Genomic DNA, 27,628 nt, shown 5'->3' on the forward strand with positions numbered 1-27,628 from the left:
ATACGTGTGCCTGTGAGTTTGGCGGATTGTTGGTTGAGAGACTTGGCCTTCCTCAGCTGATACAGCTATACACTTGCAACAAAGACTCTAATCAGTAACAGGAAGAGAAGAAGTTTGGTTGTACCTTTCTTGAAAGAGGAAGGGTGGTGGGAGATGAGATAGAGAGTGCTCTCTTGTCCATCTAACAACATCCTCAAAGTCTTTTGACTAACAAAGTTACAAAAGGATGTGACTTTGGCCCTGGGCTACATACATACATAGAATGATTATGGGTAAAGGTCTCATGGAATTGGTCAAATCAGCGGATTGAAATGAAATATATCCCCGATGTGGGGAAACTAGGTGTGGTTGGGCCAATTAATAGCTTGTTTTCTTAGCTTCCCTCGGCTACTAATAGTGTGGGATAAGACCTTACAACTATAAATATGAGAGCGACGTTTGTTTTATTTTTTTTCTTGTTTTTTATTTATAATAAAATAGTATGAATTTATTTATAATAAAAAAATAGAGCTCTTGAATTTTTTGTTATGATTTTTTTTCCCTATATACATTTATATAGGATCCATGATACTTTAATGAACCTTTTTTATGAATTTTTTTGTTATTTATTATATACATACATTAATATATTCTTATCTATATTATTAATAAGGCATGAATCATGATACTTTAATGAACCTTTTTTATGGAAAAATAAAAAATATTAATAAATTTCTTACACTTTTAGAATTGTATACAAATTTAAAAATATTGATATAGATATAGATTTAGATATATCACAACATATATTGTATTAGTATTTTCGTCCCATAATTTTTGTGAGTCGAATTTTTTTAAGTGAATATTTAATATAAAGACGGCAGTAATTTATAATTATATAAAAAAAATATGATTAAAAATAATATTAAATAACTTAATAATAAAAAATGATAATAAGTTAAAATTTTTGAAGTGAACAATTTAAATACGCGTTGGAGAGTATATACCGCATTATATAACAATCAAAATACCGGCCCAATATTGTTGACCCCAGTACGACTAGCTTATGGGATAACAATCAAAGTTTGAAACTTTTGGGACTTTTTGGTGCTACTTTGCTTGCACGCTGACCTTAAACTTCTATTTGCACTTGGATTTTTTTTTAGATATGAAAAACGGTTAAGCAATGTAGATGCCCATTTATTTTTCTTTCCTTTTCAACTTTAATTTTGAAGCAAACATTTTATACCTTTCCTCCTTTACTTTGTTTGCTTTTCCTTTCCTCTTTCCTCTTTCCTCTTTCCTCTTTCCCTAGATCTAAAGTTAGTACGGAGACCAAAGAGAGGGAGGGAGAGGGAGAGAGGTGTTCGTGCTGGACGTCGCTGTGGTCCTGCTAGATCTGTGATCCAATCATTTAGTGATTGATCGATCGAACGATCTCGATCTCGTCCTCTCAAGTTCCGACGTTTCTGTAAACTATTCATCTTCGAGTTTAAGAATTTCACTTTCGTCTGTGATACAGTTATAGTACTATAGACATTTATATCACATCATATATAGATATATTTAGCATATGAGAGCATAAAATGGGCGCCGCCAAGAAGAAATCCACTTCCCACACCTCTTCTAGTTCTGCTTCTCAAGATCCTGATATGTCGATCTCAGGCAAGTGTTTCAATTTTTGTTTGTTTTTTTTTTTTTCTCCTTCATTTCTTTTATATATGTTAGTTTTGTTAGTTATGTTTTGTGGGTTTGCGTTAGTTGAGTCTATATTGCAATGATTGTTATATTGCAATGATTTTGAGTTTGAAAATTTTGTATGAAATTGTTTGGGCTCATATGTTGTCTATTCGGTAGTTGTTTGTTTTATTGGAGTGTGAAAGTGGTTGTGGATGAGTAGAGTCTTAATTTGTTGTATACATAATGCTAAACGTGAATTTGTATCTGTGGATTCAAAGCTTAAATTACTTTCTTATCAATAATTGAATTCTCTGCGGGAGCAATGGACATTAACATAACAACTAAACCAGTTCGTACATTAACCAAATTCATTTTGGTAATAAACTTTGATAATCTGTAGCTCTGGATATTTCCGTACTTTCCATTTCTATAATCATATATATTTATACAAATGATATTATGTTTATGTACAATGGATTTATGATCCATCAAAATATTCCTCCCCAGAACATCATGTGAACTTTAAATTTGATGCGTTAACACTATTCCTAATACTCTCAGAAACTTTGACGAATTTCAGTATGATGGACTTTTCAATTATTATAGTTGTGTGTTCTGAATCACATGTTTAAATTAGTGAAGAAATTTTTTATTTTTATTTTTTTATAAGTAAATATGTATTAGAAAGCATTCAAAAGAGGAACTCAACCCAAACACTACACAAAGTCCAAGGCCAAAAGGGAGACTCAGGACTCAAGGAACCCCAGGAATCAACTATCTCCTTTATAGATTTACAATATCTCCTCATAACCCAGCTAAAAAGAGAGCTAACAACAAGAAATTTTATAGAAGATTCCTCTTGATCGAAGCATCTTCTATTCCTTTCCTTCCATAAGCACCACCAAACGCAAAAGGGCGCCTCCCTCCAAAACTCACGGGCATGGGATGCCACAAAACACTCCCTCCAAGCATCAATCAAACCTCTTGAAGACCGAGGCATGAAGTCCCCAACATTTGTTAGCCACGGTCCACGGGGCAATGCAAAAGGAGGTGATCATCAGACTCCCCATTCCTCTTACACATGCAACACCAATTGACAGTGACCTAAGTAATGAAGAAAATTCAATTGGATATTAGAGACTGAACAAAGGTTTAAGTTTCTAAGGATAGAATTTGTATCTATAAAGATAAAATAATAGCTTGACCTTGTTGGATTTCTGAGAACTGAGTAAAATTCAGATTTAGAATGAGTGTCAACAAAAACTTGTTTATTGGAATTTATGCAGCTTACTTCTTTCTTTAGAAATCTCGTGTTTTTCTCTCTTAATATGTGTATATATGTTTATATATACTCTTTTCTCTTTCTCCAGCAGCCCTCTTTCTATCTCTTCTCTATTGTTTCCGGAATCTCTCTCTGTCTTTCTTCTATAAATATATTTATACTATTTTTGTGCTGTTGACTGCTCCATCCTTGTATCTATACATGTACTTTGGGAGAGAATTGGCATAGTTATCCTTATTGGCTATGTCTATTACCCGAGGAGCAGCCTTCATTAATTCGTCCGTTCTCTATTTCCATTTTTGTGTGGTGTCTTTAGTACTGAAAGGGGCCGAAGGCTTGGTTGTATCTCAGGAGCCCTTTCTTACAAAGTCTAGCCCCTCATTCAGTAGTTTCCTTGTACTAGTGATCTTCAAACATCAAGAATTTCCCTTTCCTTTGTTTATTTAGCTGCCAACTATGTCAACTTTCCTTAAATACGCTGAGAAATTGTTTTGTCCGGAAATTTTCCTTCTTGCTTAATAATCAAAGAAAGGCAACCAACTATTTGTATTGAACAAGTCAATTACTAGTACTACAGTGATGCCACTTTCCCTTTTGGATTGAAAAGACACCAACTTATTTATTCACTCCTTTAAATTTTAAAAGTTCAATGCTCCGTTTGGTTGGAGGGATGCATAATGGATGGAAGGGAAAGGGGGACGGATTGATGAGGCATTCCTAGGGAAGAGGTGTTTTCCTCACTTTTTGTTTGGTTGAATGGAAGGGATAGTAGAAAGGATGTATGGGACTATGGGGTGACACCTTTTTTTTTGTTTGGTTGGAAGGAAGGGAGAGGGAGTTGCTATATTTTTTACCAATATACCCTCATTATATAAATTTATAAAAAATTTAAAAGTAAATATTTATTTATTTATTCGAAAGTTCAACCAAAAGCGCACATACCCCACAATATTGCCCCTAACAGGGCTACGCACTTTTAGGATGAAAAGTCTCGAGTGAGCTCATCTCGACATATTTGCAATTCTGTGACAGTGGAAGTGATAAAATGCATCGTCTAAGCTCACCTTTGTCTATAATTTTTTCCCTTATCTATGATGACTTCAACTTGTAACATAGTTCTTACTTCTTACAATTTCAGTTAATAATCATGATAATATATAGTTTTTATCTATCTTTTCCTGGATTCAAATATTGTAAGTAATATATTTGAAACATATACATGTGCGATGAACTTTTGAAAAATATTTGAAACATATACATGCACAACGCGTTAGGCTAGTGTAGTAATTCAATTTAAAAATGAACTTTTAAGGTGGAGTTTAATAATTATTTTCTCAATAAAAAAACGTAGTCTTAATAACTAGAAATACATTATTGTTTATGTGTGATAGAATTTCAGTAGGGTTTAACAAGTGATTTTGTAAATAATTGAAGGTTAAAATTGGTATTACATATTTGTAAGGCAGTTTTTCTTTCTTTTCCTCCTCTCTTCCAATATTGGAAGGTTAAAAAAACATGGGCTAGGAGAGCCGAGAGATGCTTCCTCCCTCCTTGCATCCTCCCTCTTTTCTCTTCTCAACCAAACAAGGGAAGTTTCTTCTGTCTCTCCTCTCTTCCATCCTTCCTCAATTCCTACTTCCAACCAAACATAGCATAATTCATGTAGGGACTTTACTTACTATCATATATATATTTTTTTGATGAGTAAGATTTCATTAAAGGTGCTCAAGAGGGGAGCGCTCCCAAAAGAATACACAAGACGCCAAAGGCGACTACTATAGCTTTAAGCTATCCACAAAATCCAAAAGATGCCCTAAATATTTACAATTGTGCCCATTTACCAAAAAAATTGAAGAATACAATATCTTGTATTTGAGAGACCAAACATGTGTCTCCTCACCCTCGAAGGATCTCCTATTTCTCTCATACCATAAGCCCCACCATAAACAAAGGGAATGACGCTTCAAACATCCCTAGCTCGGCTCTCCACTAGACACCATCTCCAAGCCTTAACCAACTCCACTGTGGATCTTGGGAACACCCAAGACATGCCAAACACGATAAAAAACATAGCCCAAAATTCTCTAGCCACTGGCAGTGCAGACGAAGGTGATTCACGAATTCCTCCGTTTTCTTACACGCACAACACCAGTTAACCACAGTATGTCGTCTCCTCCTAAGATTGTCAAGGGTAATAATACTTTCGTGAGCAGCACAACATGCAAAGAAAGCCACCCTCAATGGGGATTTTGACCTCCTAATTGCCTTCCACGGAAAGGGAGGACCTAGGATCTCCGAAAGGCTGTGATAAAAAGCTCTAACCTCAAACGCCCCTCTTGGAGTACTCTCCCACACCATCTCATCCATTCCCTCCCCCTCCACCACCTGGCTATAGAGCAAGGCTAAGAACTTTGCAACCTCCGTAAGTTCCCAATCATGAAACTCTCTACGAAAATGCACATCCCAAGTCAACCTTCCGCTATCAAGCCGATAACAGTCTGCAATCAAAGCATGTCTTCTCGAAGAAATCCTGAATAACCGAGGAAACCTACGAGACAAAGACAAGTCCCCACGCTAGCGATCCTCTCAAAACCTGACGTGACTCCCACTTCGAACTCTGAATCGGATACATTTGGAAAACTTATCCCACCCCTTCCGGATACGCTTCCAAGTGCCCATCCCCGCCATCACCCTCCCCATGACGACAAGCAATGACCCTCCTCCATAGTCGAGGCCTCTCCCTTCCAAGTCTCCAAAGCCATTTGCCTAACAAAACATTGTTGAACAAATCCAATCTCCGAATGCCCAAGCCCACCTTGTGAAGCAGGGAGCACACCTTATCCCAGTTCACCAAATGGTATTTGAACTCATCACTTTTGCCGCCCCATAGGAAATTCATTTGTATCTCCTCAAGTCGTTGAATAATGGCCTTTGGCATCAGAAAGATAGACAAATAGTAGGTTGGAAGGTTTGAAAGGGTGCTTTTCATTAGGGTAATATTCCCCCCTTTCAAAAGGTATTGCTTCTTCCACCCTGCAAGCCTCCTTTCAAAACGCTCGACCATGCGGTCCCAAACTGAAATGCTACTCGAAACAGCTCCCAAAGGGAGTCCAAGATAAGAAAATGGGAGGGTGCCAACACCACACCCAAGAATATCTGCAAAGTCCTGAATACCATCGACTGCCCCAACTGGGACCAACTCACCCTTCCCGATATTGATCTTCAGCCTCGAAACAACTTGAAAGCAGGCCAGTACACACCTTAAGAACCTCAACTGATCCACCCTAGCATCACAAAAAAGGATAGTATCATCTGCAAACAGTAGGTGAGAAATAACCAGCTCATTAGGACTGTTTCCCACCGAGAACCCTTGAATAAATCCCAATACTTCTGCCCTCCTCATCAGTCTGCTGAACGCCTCCATGACAATGATAAGATCACCCTGGTGCAAACCTCGAGGGCCAGCGAAGAAGCCAGCTAGGGAACCATTCACTAAGACTGAGAACTGCGCAGTCGAAATACATTGAAAGATCCACTTCCTCCATCTAGGACCAAAGCCCATCCTTTCCAGCATATACATCAAGAAGTTCCAACAAACATGATCATAAGCCTTCTCGATATCAAGCTTGCAAATACACCACTTGCGCTTCCCATTTGCAAATGAAGGCTTCCACCACCTTCCTCTTGTCCGGTTCGTTCAAAGCCCTGAACATTCCAAGAAACTATTTTGAGCTTCATAGACATACAATCTCTTTCCCCCCTCCCCTCTTCCACCTTTTCTTCTTCTCACTTCATCCTTCATCTTCTGACTTCCACCTCCACTTCTCCCCTCATAGTTAACATAGGAGATACGACTATTGAGCTCCCTCTCCCCCTTCCGGTGAGGAGACATCTTATGCCTTACCACAGTCCACTCATTGTCATTTGCTTGGAACATCTCATGAACGCTGTTAACGTTGCCTGCACTTGACAAACCCAGCAAATTACCCACCCCTTCAATACAATGCATGAACCATTCCCCATCTGTTCCTGCCATTTGAAGTGCTATTTGCGTATCCCGGACTGTGGCCAAAGGGATATCAATCCCAACAGTTCCACTGTTCTCCCAAACTGGTGGTTGAATTTCAGCACCCCCACCAAACTCAACAACAGGCAAAACCTCACCTTTACTTATCTGCAGGTCAACCATTTCCCTCTCCCTAGGGCGGAAAGGTCCTCTGCCCGCAGAAGCATCACTGGCCTCATGTAATATTGAACATCAAAATTATCATTGAGGCCAGCACAGTGGAGCTGTAGATCTGCACGAAGGGCTTCTGCAGATGCTTTCCCAATGCGTATCTTGGTTCCACTGCCAATGCACAAAACCACACTCCCATCATCCTTGCCACTTGACAGAATCTTCATCTGGTCACACTTTGTTTTAGCAAACTTGCCACTGTAATTAGAGAGAACCCCTGTATTGCCGGAGAAAACTGACAAACTCTCAGAGTCTTCCTCCGAACAACCGTCGGAACCAGTCAATTTCTCGCTATCTTCCTCCGCGGATGCCCTTTCAAACACAGGTGAAAGTTTCCCATTCTCCAGCAACAAACCCCCACCAAACTCTTTAATATAACTCCTCAACACCCCACAAGAAGGAGAAGAAGAAAAAGGACATATCTGAGAGGTTGAGACAGAGCACATACGTGGACAATTAGGAGACCCAGACAATTTCATCCATTTCTGTTTTTGTCTGTGAGACTATCTTCTGCCTTTTGCCCGGACAGGTTGAGCAATTCAGTGGTGCATCAACCTAGTTCCAACCTCCGCTCTAGCCCCGTCATCTCTTCACTTCTTTGATGTATTTGCCTTGGTTCTGTTCCTCAAGTTTGGATGATCATGAGCAATATCAGTTGAGCAACAATCAATCCCAGAAATTGGCCCAAAAGAATTACTTAAGGGAGGACCAAGTAATTGGTCATCCAAGGGTCTGGACTTCTGTCCACTGGGCTTAAGAACATGGGCTTCAGTCTGGAATCAACATTAGGAACCCAAGAGCCTGAAGACGTGCGATCCTGGCCCAAATGTTTCTTATAATTCTCATTAGGCTTGAACGAAGTTGGGCCCTTCAACTGGACCCTGTTATTCAAAGAAGCATTGGGCTCAGATCTGTTCATTTGATCATATAAATGAAAATGCCCAGCCCATGAGATCTGGACAAAAGAATCACGTGTCTTCCGTGTGCTAGAGTCGGCACGCGTCGAAGGAGCATGATTCAAAAACTGCCTCCCGTTGATAAGGCGTTCTATGTTTGCCACGTTTCCTGCAAAATCCTTGATCAGCTGGGCCAGCATCACTCGCGCCCCTCGGGTGAGATCCACCTCCCCATCTTCTTCTTCTATTTTGGTGGACAACCCTCTGCAACTTCCGACCATCCCTCCAACCGTGGTAGTGCTCAACTCCTTTCCTTCCTTTCGCCATCATATTTCACCAATCCTCCTCCCTCAACAGAGAATACCCATCCCCTCCTTCCAGACTCTCAGTTGTTGGCACAAGCTCAGGAAGAACCTCTTCCCATACAGCCACCTTGTAATCGAGGCGATCATCATGAACGAAAATTGACGGCGGGCACTCACATCCATCACTCACCATTGATTCGAACAAGCTCGGCATTCTTCCTTTCATCTGCTTCCACCCAAATAAAGCCGCCACACAGATCCCCCACAGTGACGAACAAAGCTTGACACCTGAGATGTAGGGGAATACCGTACAACACAACCCTCTCCATCCCCTTCTCCTTCGGCACACCGGAGCATCCCACCCTAAAGCACCAGTTGTCCACACGCAGCGTGGTCCTACCCCGGCAAAGGCATCACTCCAACTCCACAAGAGACTCACCAAGCAACCAACGGGCCAGTGGCCTAGCGGTATCAGCCTCTTATTTTCCAAAGGGAGATCAGTGGTTCAAGTCTCAAAATAGACAAGTGTGTGTGAGTACCAACTAGGAAAAAAAAAAAAAAAAAAAGACTCACCAAGCACGCGAGGCCCAATCTGCAATTTGCTTCATGTCACCCACTTCTTTGTCAAATTTCCCCACCGAACACGACCTGAGATCCTCCCTTCTTCTCTCTGTAGAAACATCGTCCAAGTAGATAGAGGACCTCTGTGGGGATTAGCTGCCTTGACTGTTCCCCCCTGAAACAGACGAGGCAGCTTTGCGTTCTCCAGAAAAGATTTCATATAGACCAAGGATCATAAACAGATACCATGATCATATTAACACTTATTCAAACCAAATTTTAACATGCTATTTTCAGAACTCTTTGACTTAGCTTTCCTTTTAGTAGATCTTCATTGCGAAATTAAATTTCTTAGTTTCCATTCATAGTTTATCCCTCTTTAATTGGAATTATTTCCTTCATCAAGATATTATCTTTTCAATGTGTGTGTGTTTGTGTATATATATTAAGTAATAGAATTCCATTACACAGTTTGTATGGTCAAATTTTTATTTAAAAAGATTTCTTCTATGAGCTAACAAGTTTTTTTTTTTTTTAATTGCAGAACTACAGGCAAAGCATCAACAGGAACTAGAAAATTTGACGCTAACAGCACAACCTTTCAAAACATTAAATCTTTTCATTTTGGCTAGTATTGAATATATCAAACGATCAGTATTATATCTTTTGGCGCATGGTGGGTTGCTTATGCTTTTGAGTACCTTTGTGACGATTCTTGGAATTTTGCTTGTGACCATTGATGGTCCTCATGAAAAGGTACTTTAGTTTGACAATTATTTTTGAAACTTTTTAGTCTGGTACATGTTATGATAACATAGATGACTTGCAAAATCATTATTTTGTAGATAAGAATTTAGAAAACTGTTGACTACTGTCAACGGAGGCTCCTTATTGATGTAATCATTGCTAAATAGGAATTCGAGTACAATCAGTTTATGGTGGCTCCTTGGCCTCTCAAACAGATTTAATCTCAAAGCTCCTTGCCATATACGATGAGGATGACATTTTATATTTCATGACCGTATTAGTTTTTATATATTTCTATTGAATACACCCGCATCCAACTGGGACGTGAACCCTGCACCTCATGTCATGGTGCTTACAAGTATTCAATTGATTTTTGGCATGTGACTTGTTAAAGTTTCTTAATACTTGTGAATGCTGATAGATGTTGCTTACCTATTTCTGCAGCATGTTGAAGAGATTCTTAAATATGTACGGTTTGGATTGTGGTGGGTGGCCCTTGGTGTTGCATCTTCTATTGGTCTTGGTGAGCAAAATTAAATGAATAAAATATATGCGTTCTAGTGCCTTGACCAGTATTTTGTTGATAATTACTGGAGCTGTTTTGGTTGACGTGCTATCGTGGTATGGAAATTAATTGTAACTTTGTTAGCTAAAACTTCTGGTATTACAATTCAAAGTTGGATATGCATGCATTATAACATTTATGTAGGTTTGGCTAGGCAAACTCTATGTGTGTGTGTAACTGCCCAAATCCCATGATCCGGTGCATTAACTAGAAAGCTCAAACCCGACCCGTAGACCAGGGCTACAATGCAGAAGCTAAAACCCATATTAGCCTACATGGCTAATGTGACCAAGAAAAGGGTGTCAAAATAAGTCCATTAATATCATAATAAACATTGAAGAACAATATAAGAGGTTCCAAACACGAAAGGAATGGTGAAGTGAAATCCATTTGAGAGTGTGTGTAGCATACAAGGGTGTAATTTACATAAGGAAACAAAGATACATAAAAGTGGCTCTAAGGCCTCATTACATTAAGTTCAAGTTATACAAAAGAGATGAGAAGAAATGGAAATCATTAGAGAACTCCAAAAGCTAAAATGAGTTCCCTAACCATTTCCATTCTCAAGTAAACACATTACATTTCCAAATACACCAAAAACCAAAATACTACGTAAGCATGCTAAACACTTCGCATGTGAACGTATAACAAAAGAGGTCCAAGCCAACACAAGTTGATCCAAGCTAAGGAATATGTGCATCCAAGAATAGCACCTCTTTACCTGAAAAATGTTAAATCAACTAGGGTGAGTAATTTACATTACTCCGTAGGAAAATGCATTATAAAGTTAAACTAGGTTTTTTTGGCCCCGCAAATATAGTACAAGCTACGTAAGTATGGGACATGCCTCCTAACGTCTAGTATAAGGGAATTCCTAAAAGTTCACCTAGAACTAACAATTGAATCCAATTCGAAAATATGATAAGCAAGATATATGCACTCAATGCAAACCAAGCCTAGCTACACTATTACATAGGTCAACTTGGAAATATAGACCGAAATAAAATAATAGGGATAACTTGGACTTACACACACACGATCACATGTATAATGTGCACTGGAAAAATAGCTATTACCGGGCTATTAACCCGCTGGGAACTACCCTAGTGGCCACTATACATTGGGGAGCTTGAGCTCACTCTTGAGAGCCAAACCTTCACATTCTCAAAGTAACATTGTCCCAAGTATCTCCCAAAAATCAACAATCATGTCCACAATGTATCACATACATACTAAACCGAATAATGCACTTCACATTTCACAAGCACACTTAAGTTCCAAGACACACACACAACATGTCCTATAGTCTTCAATGCTACTATGACATGGATTTCAATGCAATGACATTATTGAGCATTTTGTAATATCAAGGCAAAAGGGAATTAAAGCATGATAGCATCTCATTGTCAAAGTACACTAGTAACCTATCCAACCATCAATTTATGCTCTCAAATAATTATTCAATGGTCTACACATTAAATCCACTATGTAAAGAATATATATATATATATAGATATATATATCATAAAATAATTTTTACATAAGAGGCTATATGATAATATAAGCATTCAAGGTTGTAGTAAACTAAGTTAACCATAAAATCATAATACATGGACAATTAGAACCATTTGCAATATTCTTCATGCTTTAGAACATTAAACAAGTCTAGGTTATGAATTAAAGTATGCTAGAAACTCTCATAACTCACACAATACAAGCACTACATGCAATATATCCCAAAACACAAAGAAAGCTTTTGTTTAAAATCATACTACACCCCCTACCTCACCCTAGGAAAGCAACCTAGAAAAATCCAAATGCAAAGTGGTCCAAAGCCAAAACAAAAACAAGGGTTTTGTTGGCCTTGGTGTCCCCAAACTTTTCCCCTTCTATGGTGTGTCCAAAAGATTAAAGGAAGGTGAAGGAATTCAAGGTCCAAGGTTTGGCTTCAATGGAGGTAGAGAGAAAAAGTGAGGAAGAAGATGCAAATTAGGAGAAAAAGTGATATATATCAAAAACACATACCGTAGCACTACCTCTCTCACACACTACCATCCAAGCCCTCCACTAGTCACCATCCTAGCCCTCCACATGTCACCAACCACACTTTAACACATGGTCCAATAAAAACAAAACACTTGTCTCAACTTTCCTTAATTGCACAAAGGTTCCTCCAAGAAAATATCTCCAAAAGATAATCGCACTAATGCCCAAAATGAAATTATCTTCAAAAGATATTCGCACAAAGACCCCCGAAAATGAAAATGTCCTCACAACATAATCGCACAAATACCCCCACAAAATATAAATTAAAATGCATACTAGTTCTATGCAATTCTATAATGTCATGAGGGTAGAATATATAATGATTAAATGAATGAAGTGTTGGGAGCCATTCCCGAACACTTGACCTTGTCTTGGGCCCACACAACCCTAAGATGAAAAGGAAATAAAATAAAATAAAAATAATAAATAATAAAAAAAAAACTCAGAAAAATAAAAGATTACATGGTCATCACAGTGTGTGTGTGTGTTGGGTACTCCAGTGCGTGTGTGATGTTACCAAATTCTAAATATTTGGATTTAATAGTCCACTATATAATATATTATATTGTCATAGTTTGTTCAAAATTATTGGGTGATGCCGACCTGTTATCAAAGCTTTCAACAAGCTTTAATTTTGAATGTAACCAGGGTATACGTGGGTGTCAACACTTGAGATTGACCCAATGTGCACTTTTACATACAGTGCAGAAAAATGGTGTTAAATCAGATATGCATTATGAAACAAAATAAGATTCAGGTGCCTGATGCAGTTCAACATAAATCTGCTACATCAAATTGCTCGCCTTTTTTGTAGGATAAATTTTTGTGACCACTGACCACCATTACAAGGTTTTCTAGAGATCTGGAACTTGATTGCTTCATTGATTATCTTGTTATCTGGAGTGCTAAAACCTGACTGCTTCATTGAATATTTTGTTATTTGGAATTCTACTCAACGATACATGGACTCCTGAAAAATGAATGAATTATGTCAGTCAGACAAGCAGCACTCGTAGATGGGTATGACGTACGTGTCAGACATGTTTTGGGCATGTATTTACTGTAATTTAAATTTAAATTTAAAATGATTGTACATAAAAATATTTTGCTATGTTGCTTATATTACATTATTTATTTGAACCAAGTAAAAGAATTATTTACCTTAGAAAATAAATAAAAAATATTAACTCATATGAATATTTAGATGTGTCTCTGATACCTTGGATTCTATTATTATATATAAAGGACTCTTAGACACATCTGTACCATGTAAAGTAGGTGCTAAATTCAAGATATGAGAGTAATATGCAAAATTCTTGTCAGGATGAGTATAGAACTTCTCAATGGAACCTTTCTCCTTTAGTCTTCCTACGCTTTTCTCAATGTGAGTCAGACAAGCAGCACTCGTAGATGGGTATGACATATGTGCCAGAAACATATGTTTGGACATGTATTTGCAATAATAAAAATTTAAAATTTACAAATGGTTGCACATAAAAATATTTTGTTATGTTGCTTATATTAAATTATTTGGTTGAACCAAGTAAAAACATTATTTACCTTAGAAAATAAATGAAAAATATTAACTCATATGAATATTTAGCTGTCCTGTTTCCTTGAATTCTAGTATTTTATAAACAGGTCTCTTAAGACACATATCTGTACCATGTAAAGGAGGTGCTAAATTCATAATATGAGAGTAATATGCAAAATTCTTGTCAGGAATAGTATAGAACTTCTCAATGGAACCTTTCTTCTTTAGTCTTCCTACGTTCTTCTGTGTGATGTGTGTCTGTGTGGAAACTGTGCCATTCTGTTTTCCAAAATTAAATGTTTTCTGCTCATAATCGACTTTGAATGGGATAGTCGCAGGATTTTCTTAATTTTTTACATTAAAGCTTTTGAAGTCTGTTAGCTTGAACATTATATCTGAAGTTATTCAGCTTCTTGTGTAAGCTAGAATCAAATATCAATTAACTGTTGAAAAACACCATTCCTTGTTTATTTTGCTGCTATTTGATTAAAATAATAAGTATCTGTCTTTTATGTGTGGTAAAATCTTCAACCTTAACATAGCAGTACTGAGACTAATCGTGTAATGTCTCCCTATTTATTTCAGGATCTGGTTTGCACACTTTTGTCCTTTATCTGGGTCCTCATATTGCATTGTTCACGATAAAAGCGATGCAGTGTGGCCGAGTTGATATTAAAAGTGCTCCATATGATACCATACAATTGAAAAGTGGGCCCACATGGCTTGACAAGGATTGCTCAGAATTTGGGGCTCCGTTGTTTGCATCTTCACATGGTTCACGGGTTCCACTTAGCAGTATATTGCCACAGGTCCAGATAGAGGCAATTTTGTGGGGCATTGGGACTGCACTTGGAGAGCTCCCTCCATACTTTATTTCAAGAGCAGGTATGAGTACCAGTGTTATGTTTATGTAGTCTTAGATTACTAATGTTTCTTCACACGTAAACTAAGAAAATTGAATTTTCTGTGGGATGAATTAATAGCAATATTATCTTCTAAAAGTATTTTTGGACTTTTGGGGAACATTTTTATTGAGACTGGTGTATAAAGTTATGAGCATAATAATGTCAAATCAAGTCATGGGATTGTGTTTCCTTCCTATTTTATATGATGTTTTGTATTTAGGAATGTGTTTTGCCTCATGTTTACCTAACGTTGAGGTTTTCAGTCATAATTCCAACATTGATAAATCTTTAGTATTTTTGACTTCTTTCACGGATTGATGTTCACTAATTATGTTAAAATATCGGCTATTAGTAATCAGCTTAGGAGAATTATTAATGTGTTTGTGGCTATGGATGATCTCATTTTATGTATCAAAGGTTTTGATGGAAGCATGATTTTGTTCCCAGTTGTCAGAGTGCCTTCTGTATGCACATGTGTGGAAGGGAGGAGGGTATCAGTGGATGGGGAAGTTGCAATGTTTACTGTCACATGGATGACACCTGTGTAGAGTACTGGTTAAACAGTTCAAATATATATTGCTTGAAGTGAAATGGAAAAGTTCCTTCTGTATGCCAGCATACCGAAGACCATAAGTCCATCACCAACCCCACTCCATTTGTTTACTCTTCTTACATGGATAATTTCTGCAATAGTTGTTGAATTTATGCTATATGGATAACTGTTTCCTTCAGGTACACCCGTGTCGGCATGACACGGCATGACATGGGTATAATAAGTATGGGATACATGTCTGCACAAATACCCAAATTCGACACTTTGATTTACCAAATGTTATGTTGGAATAAGAAGAAAATATCAAATTCGATAGTTGAGAAGAGTTTCCTACTTATGAGATAGATGAAAATCCTTTTTTTTTTTAATTTTTTTCTTTTTTTTTTTTTTTTTTTTTTTGTTTTACACCTTGTTTAATTGAATTCTAATTTATGTGAACTTCTTTTGATTGAGTAATGATTATACCTTGAGAACAATCAAATCATGCATTAGAATGTGTCCATGTACCCTCACCTGATACTCATACCGAGTCCATGTTACATGCTAGTGATTTCTCTGCATATATGGCTAGTTTCTACCACATTTGCATTTGTTATGTAAGTAATGCTACGATCATCCTGTTTTGTCTGATTATATGCTTTTTTTGCTCATCTTACAAGGCAGCTTCTTAATCTTTTGGCAATCTATATCTTTATGCAGCATGCATGTCGGGTAACAAATTGGATGCCATGGAAGAATTGGATGCTTCTCAGTCCAAAGATAATGGAGTTGTAGCTACTCACTTAAATCAAATCAAGTGCTGGTTTCTGTCGCATTCACAATATTTGAACTTTTTTACAATTTTAGTGCTTGCATCGGTTAGCTTTCATTTGCTCTTCATTTTCTTGCAAGATTTATTGCAAGATTGTTTGTCAATTTTCTATTACTTATTAACTTCTAGTATATGAGATCCTCATTTTTGAATGAATATTTTTTTCTTGGATGATATGTATCTTCCTATGCCTCTTTGTTGAGGAAGAGGGAGGGGTTGCGAAGAATGTAGTGTTTTGCCACAGCTTATATGTTGATTGTTAATATGTATTCTGTTGGTTAACTAATAGGTGCCAAATCCTCTATTTGACCTTGCTGGCATCATGTGTGGACAATTCGGGATCCCTTTCTGGAAGTTTTTTCTTGCAACATTGATTGGAAAGGCTATTATTAAAACTCACATACAGGTTTGTGAAGGTCTTGTTCTTGTACTTCCATTTGTTGGACGCTTTTAAGCGCATGTTTATAGTTTTAGCTGCCATTATGAAGGTGTAAAACTGGTTTAGATTTTCAGACAATGATGTTTTGGCTTCTGATTAGTGCTAGGTTGATTATTCTTCTGCAGACAGTATTCATTATTTCAGTTTGCAATAATCAACTCCTTGATTGGATAGAAAACGAGTTGATTTGGTTGCTTGGCCTTATACCTGGTTTTTCTTCTGCCCTTCCCAATCTCATCGCCAAACTGCATGCAATGAAAGACAAGTATATGGCAACCCCTCCTCCTGTGCCCTCAAATATCAAGGTAGATTCTCATGCTGGATAAGGCTCCGTTTATTTTTTGGATGGAATTTGACAGTAGACTGCCCGATTTTGGACACGAATTGTCACTTTGAATGTTTTTTGCTGTGATTCATTTTATTCTGTTCCTTTTTCACATGTTTCTCAGGTGAAGAAGTGGGATTTGTCGTTTGCTTCAATTTGGAACACTGTTGTATGGCTTATGCTTATGAACTTCTTCGTTAAGATCGTGACTGCAACAGCACAGAGATATCTTAAAAAACAGCAGGAAAAGGATTTGGCTGCGTTGAGAAACTCTGAGCATCAAGGCTCATAATCGAGCCTGATCATTGCATCTCGATGAATGTGTGAACTAACTTTTCCTGCCTTTTTTTTTTTTTTCTTTTTTTGTTGTATTACTATTTTCTTCTTTTTATTCGGTTACAACTATAATTAATGGAATTTAAGTGACAGCTCTTTCATAACTAACCCATCAAAGCAACCGGAAAACTCTATTCATCTGAAGTCCTGCCAGAAACTTGTACAGATTATTTTTTTAAACTGTTGTGAATTTTGGCAAGACGAATTCTTTGCTTGGTCATCTTTTTGATTGTATTTTGGACTTTCGAAGTAATGATTATGGTACTTCAAAAAGCACCTTGGAACAGGCTTACACGACTGTGTTAGCTCTCTCTCTCTCTCTCTCTCTCTCACACACACACACACACACACATATGCATGCAGAACTGAACTTGGGTCATGTGGTCACGACCATGAGAACGATGACATCTCCCTTCCCAGCGACCTCTGAACAAGAGCACGTTCAGAGGGGGTTTTGAACTTACCAAAGATATTCAAATTACATTTCGACGACCTCACACTTGCTTTAGCAATCAGAAAAAAGATGGTCGGCATAAAACAGTGTGAATACCAAACCATCCAATTCAGCAGTGTGAAACCTCCCATTAATCCTGTTAGTGATTTATCGCCAAATCCAAAAGCTTTAAGCACATGAAACAAGAAGTCCCAAGACACATAATCCTATTAGCTGTTTGTTTTGGGGATGAGGCAGATACAAAGAATTGATGCCCTTTGAGAAGAAAAATTTGCACAACATTTACCATTGGGCCTGGACTTTTTTTGTTTTTTCTCGGAAAAGCAAACACACATTTTTGCACATGCCCGGGATCGTACCTCTCCCCTCTTCTTTGAAGATGGGAAACACACATTTTTGCACGTGCCCCCTCTTCTTTGAAGATGGGAAACACACATTTTTGCACGTGCCCGGGATCGTACCTCTCCCCTCTTCTTTGAAGATAGGGAGGCCATACCCCTTTGGTATTTGTCAACGGTTGTTTAATTTCATTAGTGTTGACTTCACTTTACAAATATTAACTGTGCTTGGAATTATGACACTCAAGCTTTGTGTTATCAAACACAATCAAGTTATAAGGTATCACCAAGTGACAAATGACATAGTTAGTAGAGCGTTCAGCTTCTTAAGTAGGTATGTCCTTATTCCTCTAGTTTGCAGGGATACAAAAACAAAAAATAAAAAATAAAAAGGAAGTTATATCTAAAGCATAATGAGACAACTCACCATGAGCTATTTAGGTTGGGTTTGTAAATAATTAATTGTTCTTTTATAAAGTGACTCTAGAAAAATAAACTTGAGAAATTAATGTTGTTCTATACTTTTGTTTTTCATCCTTAACAAAATAACGAAAGAGTTAGTTTCTAAGTTGACGATAAGGTTACTTTATTGCGATTTGAAAGTCACGGATCAAAATAAAAAACAATCTCTTCATGTGGTGTACATTTGACCATCTCTAAATCTTACAATGGCGAAAGCTATAATTTCCTAGTCAATACTCAAACTTTTGAATCTAAACTCAACAATAGTCGAAAACAGAAAAAATGGAAGCATGGTAATCTAATATTTAGGAGCTTAAAAGGGGTATTGAACAAACAAATTCAAAAACTGAGCTACTATTGAACTCCTACTGTCACTCACAGCATATATCTTTTATCAAAATCAGACCATAATACACTTACGTCTGAGTGTTTTGACTTCAACTTCATCTTCTCCAAAAGAACCTTCGAAATTATTTTCAGGCCATCTCATAAGTCCTTGGGCCTGAAGTATCCATGAACTTCTTCCACACAGGATGCTGCTTCCACACCCTCTCGACCATGACATCAATGGGCACGCCCTTCGTCTCCGGTAACAGGAACACCACGAACAACCCCATGGCCAAAATCCAAGCAGAGAAGAAGAAGAAAATGCCGGCACGCATGTTGCAGAGCATGGACAAGAAGGCCTGAGCGATGATGAAAGTGAACAACATGTTGGCGCTAACCGCGAACGCGAAGCCGGCTGTCCTTGTCTCCAGAGGGAACGTCTCACTTGGTATCAACCAGCCAAGAGGACCCCATGACCATGCAAAGCACATCACAAACAAACACACCAGCACCACCACCACAGCTGCTAATCCTTTGTCGAGGGAACCAGTGGTTTTCAATTTAGCCATTAGAATCACTCCTATTGTCATCTGCATTATTAGAAGCATATATAATAAACTGGTTAACCAATGAAGCTCAAATATTTATTTATAAAATTTGAAGGTTTTGAATATATAATATGGCACCATCAAAGTAAGCAAATCTTAGTCCCATTACGCAAATTAACTAGGGATTATTAAGTATCAATAGTGCTAATGACCCATATTTATCAGTTAATAGAGTTAAAAGGTCAAAAGTCTTATAGTTTCAAAAAAAATGAAATTGACCAAAATGCTTACGTGTACATAAAAAAACACTGTATACCCTCGCTGAAGTACCACTTTTAGGCACATAAGTATCACTTTTTGTGTACGGAGGTATCACTTTTTATGCATCAGGTATCACTTTGTTTTGTGCGCAGAGGTATTACTTTTATCACATATGTATCACTTTTGTTGCACATAGGTACCACTTTTTTGTGCAACACAAAAAGTGGTACAAAAAGTGCTTGATGATAAAAAGTGGTACCTGCATGCACAAAAAGTGATACTTATGTGCCTAAAAGTGATACCTGGGTAAACAGTGTTTTTCCATATTTTTATTTTTTTGAAATTATAAAAATTTGATTCCATCAAATGGTAAAAATAAGTCATTAGCACCATTTATATGTAATTATTCCAATTAACTAAATAAAGGAATTATAACGTATGTATAGAGTTTTTGGACCATTATTTACTATTTTATGTTGTCAAAGTCGTGATGTTTCAAAAAAATGGTGTTAATTAAAATGCTGACGTGTACATAAAAAAAAAACATTGTTCATTAATTGTCCAAAGTCCAATCTACCCGTACTATTTTAAAGTACTACTTTTGTGCATGTAAATACCACTCTTGTGTACATAGATATCACCTTTTATACACCTAGGTATTATTTTGTGCCGATCATGTCATAATGAAAAAAAAGTACATGCGTGAATAAAAAGTGGTACCTAATAATTTGGTCAGCACAAAAAATGGTATATGAAAATAGTAAAGATAATTTGGACACTGAAAACAGTATTTTTTTTTTGACCTCGAGGTTAGCATTTTGGTCAACTATAGCTATCCAAAATATCATTATTTTGATTCTATAAAATAGTAAATAAAGATTAAAAACTCCGTGTATAAGTAATCTATTCCTAACCAACAAGTGTTTCTTGGATCACATTCATGTAGTCACGACAACGGTTTTACGCGGACTGTGAAGTTACCTGATGTAAAGATAACCATGTAATTGTAATTTTCTGCAATATAAGTGAAATGTACCTGGCAAATGAACATCTGGACACAAGCTTGGAGAAGCAGTTTCCTCCTCCCAGCCCTATCCACAGCATAGATCGAGACAAAAGTGCTCAGCACATTCACAGTTCCGGTGATGACCGCCGACAACAGCGAAGCGTCATTCTTGAACCCGACGGTCTGGAACAAAACCGGTGCGTAGAACATTATGGCATTGATCCCTGTGAACTGCTGGAACACTTGCATCATGATGCCGATGATCAGCGGGGGCATGCTCGAGCGCTTCATCAGCTTCTTGAATGGATGCCTGACTAGTTTGGCTTGCTCACACGCCATTTTGATCTGTTCAAATTCGGCTTCTACGTCGCTCACACCCCTAATCTTCTTCAGTGCTTCTCTCCCTTTATTCTCTTTGCCGCGCTCAACCAGGCTCGTCGGTGACTCGGTGATGACCAGCGAGCCCAGGAACAGGAAAAGGGCGGGAACGCCTGCTAAACCTAAAGAAACCCTCCATCCATGTGGATGTAGTTTTGATGTGCCGTAGTTCACCATATTGGCAATGAGGATACCGATTGTTACGAAGAGTTGGAAGAGAATGTTGACAGCGCCGCGGTGTTGGACCGGTGCAATCTCGGTCAGGAAGAGAGGAACGGACTGCAATTTTTTTTTAAGGTTCAATTTTATCAGAACCATGGATGAAAACCTATGTGACTAAAGGTAGTTTTGATCTTTATATTAACTGCAAATCATGATAATATTTTATTTTTAGTTGTCTGTTTAAGGGATTATTACGAAAACATGGGTTTGTGTTTGCTTGAACTTGAACTTAAACTCAAATGCGAATGCATCTCCTTCAAAAGATGAGATTATACCAACTGGGTTAGAGAGGTTGGGAGGTCTAGAGCCAGGCACAGACCCATTAAGAAATTTTTTTTCTTTGCAAAATTACTTATAATTTTTTTTTCTTTGCTTGAAGATGTTTTGTTTTATGTCTTGATATGCCTTGATTAGGCTGTGTCCCATGTGGGGTATGTTCCATGTGTCTCTTGTATTTATTGTTTATATTTATAAAAAAAAATTTCCATTTAGAAAAAAAAAAAAAAAAAATGTTCTCCTTTTTTGTAAAATTTTTAAAAATAGCCTACTCAATTTATAATGATATTCACTATATATTAATATTGTTCAAGGCGGTTTCCTGTCATACAATTATCGTCAGTCTAGAGGCATTACATTAACAAAACACATAGTAACGTATGTATATACCTCATTGCCAAATCCAACTCCAACGCCGAAAAGGATCCTCCCAAGAATGAGCATCCATTTCTGTGAAGCCGCACAACTTAAGGCGGCTCCAAGCAAGAAAAAGCTCCCCGCCATAACAATGGTGGGTTGCCGGCCAAGTAGAGAGCAAGACTTTGATGCACCAAAACTTGCAACAAGAGCAGCAAGGTACAAAGAAGATGTGAAGAGCTGGAGAGATTGGTCATCGTATTTGCAATAATTGTTTTCCTTGGCGTGAAGTTTCCTTTCATGAACAGCCGGAAAGAATTTCATCAAGAAATCATCCATGGCCGTCACTCCACCTATATATAAAACCAGGAAATTAATGATCAGAGCCACAACCACCTTACTTGATCATGTGCACCATATAATTTATACTTCGATACAAATGAAATTATGAAATTACAATGCCTAAACCTGCACGGATGTCAGTAATAGACTCAGAATTGTATGAGAGGGGACGGCCTTGAATAATAAAAATATATAGTACCTGAAATTCCAATATCATAACCAAACATAAGGCCTCCAAAGGCTGCAAGAATCCAACATGCTACAACATAGAAAGTGATTTTGGATCTGAAATATGTGTAACTACTGTCAGTGGCTGCCATCTTAATTTGCAAACCCTAATTATAACATTCATAGGAAATGGTAGTGGTGATGGTTGTTTAATTATATATTCTCACTCTCTTGCTCTACACTTTTTGTTCCTATGAATTGAGAGGTAAAATAATGTTTTGAGATGTGGAATGGGAAACATTTGAAGTGTCCATTTTACTAATTTGGGGGTTTCTTAATTTGGGATGACATAAAAACAAAAACAAAAAAAACACTTGGATTTGTGGAACTGAGGACATTCTAAATTTGGGAAGGTGTTGGACTGAGGAAAAATAAAAACATTTGGTTTTGTGGAATTGAGGAAGACTATTGACGTTTATGCTTTATTTTAGGAGAAAATTAATGTTTATAATTAGAGTCACTTGCAAGTAGGATCTCCATGGACTAAATTCTTCGTATATTTAAAAAGTCTAGAGACAATCATGACGTGTTGGTCCATTTATTAGAATTAGGTTTGAGGATTTTGTGTGGAATTTTTTTTTGAGTTTCTTGACCCCGAAATGAGTTATCACATTTGTTAGTCTGTGTTTTTATCATTGTTGATTTACAGTAACGGAGTGGGAATAATAAATAATAAACAAAAAAGAAGAGGATTTGTCACTCACTCGCTACTTACTATTGAAGGTTTCTAATTGTATCATATAAGATTTCTTGTCATTGAAAAAAAATATTGTATCATATAAGATTATGCCATTCTTGTGAGAAAATTATCATTAAGTCCTATTTTTTTTGCTTTAAAAAGACAAGTAAATTCTAAAAAATTTCAATAGAACCAATAAGTTCTACTTTAAAATCTGTTTTCATTTAATTTCTAAACTACTAAATCTTTCAAATATTTTACCCTAAACAAATAGAAAAAGGTTTCTCAATTATGATTTCTTTTTAGAAATTGACATGTAATTTTGTTATATATATATATTGTTGTAGGTGTATTATAGCAACCACTACATATAGGGATGACAAATATCCTCACTCTTTTGGATAACCGATTATGTAAATAGAGATGAGAATGAATCTGTATTGAAAAACACTACAACAAAATACTGTTGTGGTGGCAAAATTTTAACAGTAGTTTTTAAAAAATATTAATGCTGCTATTTATATGTTTGTAACATCATTTTTAATAAATGCCGCACTTAACTGTTGTACAACATGAGCCCATTTTTTATTTTTATTTTTCATTATTCATTGGGAAAATTACGTATAAATGGAATCAAAGTTCCATATTTACTTAGAGGCTGAGTCAAAGTTCCATATTTCTCTAAAATGGATTGCTGAGTTGGCACATGATTTTTTACTGTTTAGAAATTGTGGTGCTTAAAATACCCTTCCACGAAGGTACTACTTTTTCTTCGAAGGTACTACTTTTTTGAACTGAAGGTACTACTTTTTGGTGTCCAGGTACCATGTTTTTTAAACACCCGCGAAGGTACTACTTTTTCTCCGAAGGTACTACTTTTTTGAACTGAAGGTACTACTTTTTTGAACTAAAGGTACTACTTTTTTGTTAGGGAAGGGCATTTTAGGCACCACAATTTTTTAAACAGTAAAAAACCATGTGCCACCTCAGCAATCCATTTTAGAGAAATATGGAACTTTGACTCAGTCTCTAAGTAAATATGGAACTTTGACTCCATTTATATGTAATTTTTCCTTATTCATTTCTTATTTGTCCATCGGTTCTCACTTTCTCTTTCTACCCCCACTCCTAATCGCTCATCACTTTCTCTCTTTACCCTTGTTCCTCTCTCTGATCTCTAGCTCCACACTGGCTTCTCGCTTGTCTCATCATTGTGGCTCTTAAAATCATACTCTAAACCCTAATATTACGAATTTTCTCACTATTTCTGTGTGGATTTCTTCTCTTTGTTTGCTAAGTTTTTCAATGGAGAGCTTGATTTACATTTGATCTCCCAAAATCAGACCGTGAACTCTATGCTTACGAGTTTTTCTCACTCTATTTAAGCATATATCTTCTCTGTTTGGAAAATTTTCAATCGAAAAGATTCATTTACATTTGAGATATATTCAGTTGTGCTATTTGATTTAGGAGCCAACTCGACATCTGATTCGTCAAAACAAGCCAACGTTCATCGCTGCTATCTTCATTTTTGTCCACTCGTGGGTAAATTTCACAAGCATTGCTCCATTTTTTTTTTTGGAATTCATTATTTAATTGGGGATTGAAGTTAATTTTGTATGAAACCCTAACTTTCTATGTATTTGAAGTTTGTACGTGTGTCTGTGTGTGTATATATAGTTGAAATTATACACACACACACACACACATATAGTTGAAATTATATAGATATAGTTATTGTTAATGCAAAATTTTTTGTCCTTTTTTATCTCATTTCTGTTCATATCCCTTTCTCTCTCTGTACGTGTGTGTATGTATGTGCTTTTATTTTCTAGCGTTTCAATTTGGGTAGTTCAATTTTATTTTTCTGGCATTTCAATTTGGCGTTTCAATTTTATTTTCCTTTGGTATTTGTGAGTTGTGTGTAATTAGGTTTATGAAGGAAGTCACAAGTTTCATCTTGGTATGTCGACCTTGATATTGGTATTTTTCTAGCTTTTGATCGATCTAACAAGAAACTTGTCAGAATATAATAATATTAGTATGAATTAAAAAAATACTTGGTGAGATTTTTGGAATTTGACTTGATCGATAATTTTTTTTTTTTGGAATAGTTAAACAATTCTATATATATATATATATATATATATATATATATATATATAAAATATTGTACACTGTGGCCCATAAGAGCAACAAGCAAGCCCAACAAACTAACACACAAGCCCAAAAAAACTAATACATCTAGTTGCAGCATGTATCAGGTACAGAGAGAAGACCCGTGAATAGCCATGGATAATGAATATGAAAATTGTTAGCGATGGATGTTCAGTGCAACTCCGTTGACGGACCAGCAGTAGCGATTAGGGCAAGTTCTATCCCTCGCCATCTCAATTCAGTCTGAAGGCATCGGTGGTGGATGATCAGCCGTTGGCGAGAGGACCCATTCAACAGCTAGGGCAGAGAAGGAGGGGTTCTTTGAAGCTTTAAGAGATTCTGCAATGGAGGATGTAATCAACCTCAGAACCCTCGATTACGATGACGGCAAGCTCCTGTAAAGTTTATTATTTCGCTCTTGCCAAATGTGGTATATAAAAATAGCAAAGGCAAGTCTACATACCCCATCTACAATGGTGTCTTGATTCCAATGCTAACAGGCCCAGTTAACAAATTGACCCCAGTTGATACTCAGTGTGTAAAATCGACATTTGTCTTAGATGAATTTCCATAATGGTGAGACAAATTCACACTTAAAAAATATATGGGAGTGCGATTCAGGAAGAGCTGAGCAAAGAATGCACATGTTACCCAATTCGCTATTACTCATACACTTGCTATCAGGGGTTGGAAGCTTTGATTGCACTGCTATTCAGAGTATCATCCTTTTATGAGAAATGGCAATTGAAGACCATACAAGTTTGAACCATGGGATATGAGATGGGGGTGGAGATAATGCAGTAATTGTATGCTTGAGCGAATACCCGCACTCTATATGATTAGGTCCTTGGATTGTGATGGAGGAGGAAGGCCAGTAAGCTCAGGTATGATCGATGTGAGCTAGTTAGGGAATATCCAAGTATTTGAGTCAATAAATTGACTGACTTTAGTATTGAAGTTATATCCCATTGCTTTGATGTCATTCTCCGAGAAACGCTGTGTGAGAGGCCCAATATTGAGCCAATGATCAGTCCAGAAGTGAGTACTATTACCATTCTTCACCTGATGAATAAGAAGTTGTTTGGCAAGAGACCTTAACTGTAAAATCTTCCTCTAGTTCCATGAACAAGATTGTGGAGCCTTCATTGTCCAGAAGCAACCATCCATGAACAAGTCCTGCTCTAATATACCCAATTCTTTACTTTCCCCCTGTATGCAGCTCCCGTATATGCCTAAGGATAGTAGCTCTATTCGCCTAACCAAGATTTAGAAGACCCAATCCACCATTTGCTTTAGGCTTGCAAACTTTGGACCAATCAACCCTAGACCCTCTCTTTGTAAGATCAACTTTAGTCCATAAAAACCTTCTTAAGATATCAATGATGTCATTAATGATCTTCATTGGCAATATAAAAATACTGGATAAATGCATTTGAGTTGAGATAAGAATTGACTTAGTGAGCACTAATCTGCATGCATAAGAAAGGATCCTAGAGAACCAATGATTAATCCTTGCTGTGATTTTGTCAAGAAGAGGTTGGCAATCAGCTACTTATGGAATTTATTGATTATTTTGGGACATTCTTGAGGATTTTGTTGAACAGATTGATCTGTGACAACTAGGGTTTGGCTCTAGTAGGCGAGCTCAAGCGTTCCAACTTTATAGTGGCCATTTTGGTGGTTCCCTTCGGATTAATAGTCCGAAAATAACTACGGTTGGTTGCCGGTAGTCTTATTCCAGAAGAACCATTTTACCACTTCACACAATATGTGCGACCGAGGGGTGCGTGTGTGATGAGATATCCCTTTTCTTTGTTAATTTTTAAGTTGGCATCTATGTATAGTTGCAACTTGACTTATTGTGTTATTTTCGACACTCGGTTTTGTTTCAAGTTGGCATCCTTGTGTAATTGTGACTTAAGTATTTGTTGTATTTCGTTTGCTATTATATGCCTACTAGTAATGAAATGGATGTTGTGTATTCATATTGAGATTCATATAATGATATGGATATGTCTAAGCACAATTGGTAGCTTAGGATGATACTTTTAGGATTTTTCCTAGAATTAAACGTTAGGGAGCATATCCCATTGTATTGTTGACATGTGCTACTCTTGTGAGGTCAAAGGAATATAATATGTGTACATATCTAGCATAGTTCCTACTGAGCATTGTAAGCTCGCCCCTCGTTGATTCCCCTTTCAGGTTAAGGCAAGGCTCTTAAAAACGACGCTTCTCATATTTGTTTTTGGAAGATGTATATGTATATCTGTTGCCATCTTATGTTGTAACTAATTTGGATATTATAATTCAAGGTAAGACGTATATTTGATTAAGTGTAAACTCACTTGAAATGTATGGTTCATTTTATATAAATTATTTAATGAGGCCA

The 27,628-nt window shown here is 37.0% G+C and overlaps 2 protein-coding genes across 2 annotated transcripts; one reads left to right on the forward strand and one right to left on the reverse strand.

The window, feature by feature from the left end:
* The first annotated feature begins 1,145 nt into the window (after positions 1-1,145).
* LOC132295594 (vacuole membrane protein KMS1-like) lies at positions 1,146-17,493 on the forward strand. The gene is made up of 8 exons (XM_059793904.1): positions 1,146-1,644; positions 9,485-9,696; positions 10,132-10,210; positions 14,418-14,717; positions 15,990-16,147; positions 16,391-16,507; positions 16,666-16,845; positions 16,990-17,493. Exons 1-8 carry the CDS (start codon positions 1,566-1,568, stop codon positions 17,155-17,157), a joined length of 1,293 nt encoding a protein of 430 aa, XP_059649887.1. The 5' UTR covers positions 1,146-1,565; the 3' UTR covers positions 17,158-17,493.
* On the reverse strand, positions 15,873-27,341 carry LOC132295585 (sugar transport protein 8-like). The gene is made up of 6 exons (XM_059793894.1): positions 27,319-27,341; positions 22,372-22,457; positions 21,864-22,183; positions 20,628-21,254; positions 18,958-19,372; positions 15,873-15,979 (listed from the first exon to the last, which is right to left on the reverse strand). The coding sequence occupies exons 1-6, from the start codon at positions 27,339-27,341 to the stop codon at positions 15,921-15,923; spliced, it is 1,530 nt and encodes a 509-aa protein (XP_059649877.1). The 3' UTR covers positions 15,873-15,920.
* Between the last annotated feature and the right edge of the window lie 287 nt (positions 27,342-27,628).

The sequence above is a fragment of the Cornus florida genome, unplaced genomic scaffold, assembly GCF_030987335.1.
Source record: "Cornus florida cultivar Cherokee Brave unplaced genomic scaffold, ASM3098733v1 CherokeeBrave_3.0.0_Hap2_Chr01, whole genome shotgun sequence".
In the NCBI taxonomy this organism is placed as follows: Eukaryota; Viridiplantae; Streptophyta; class Magnoliopsida; order Cornales; family Cornaceae; genus Cornus; species Cornus florida.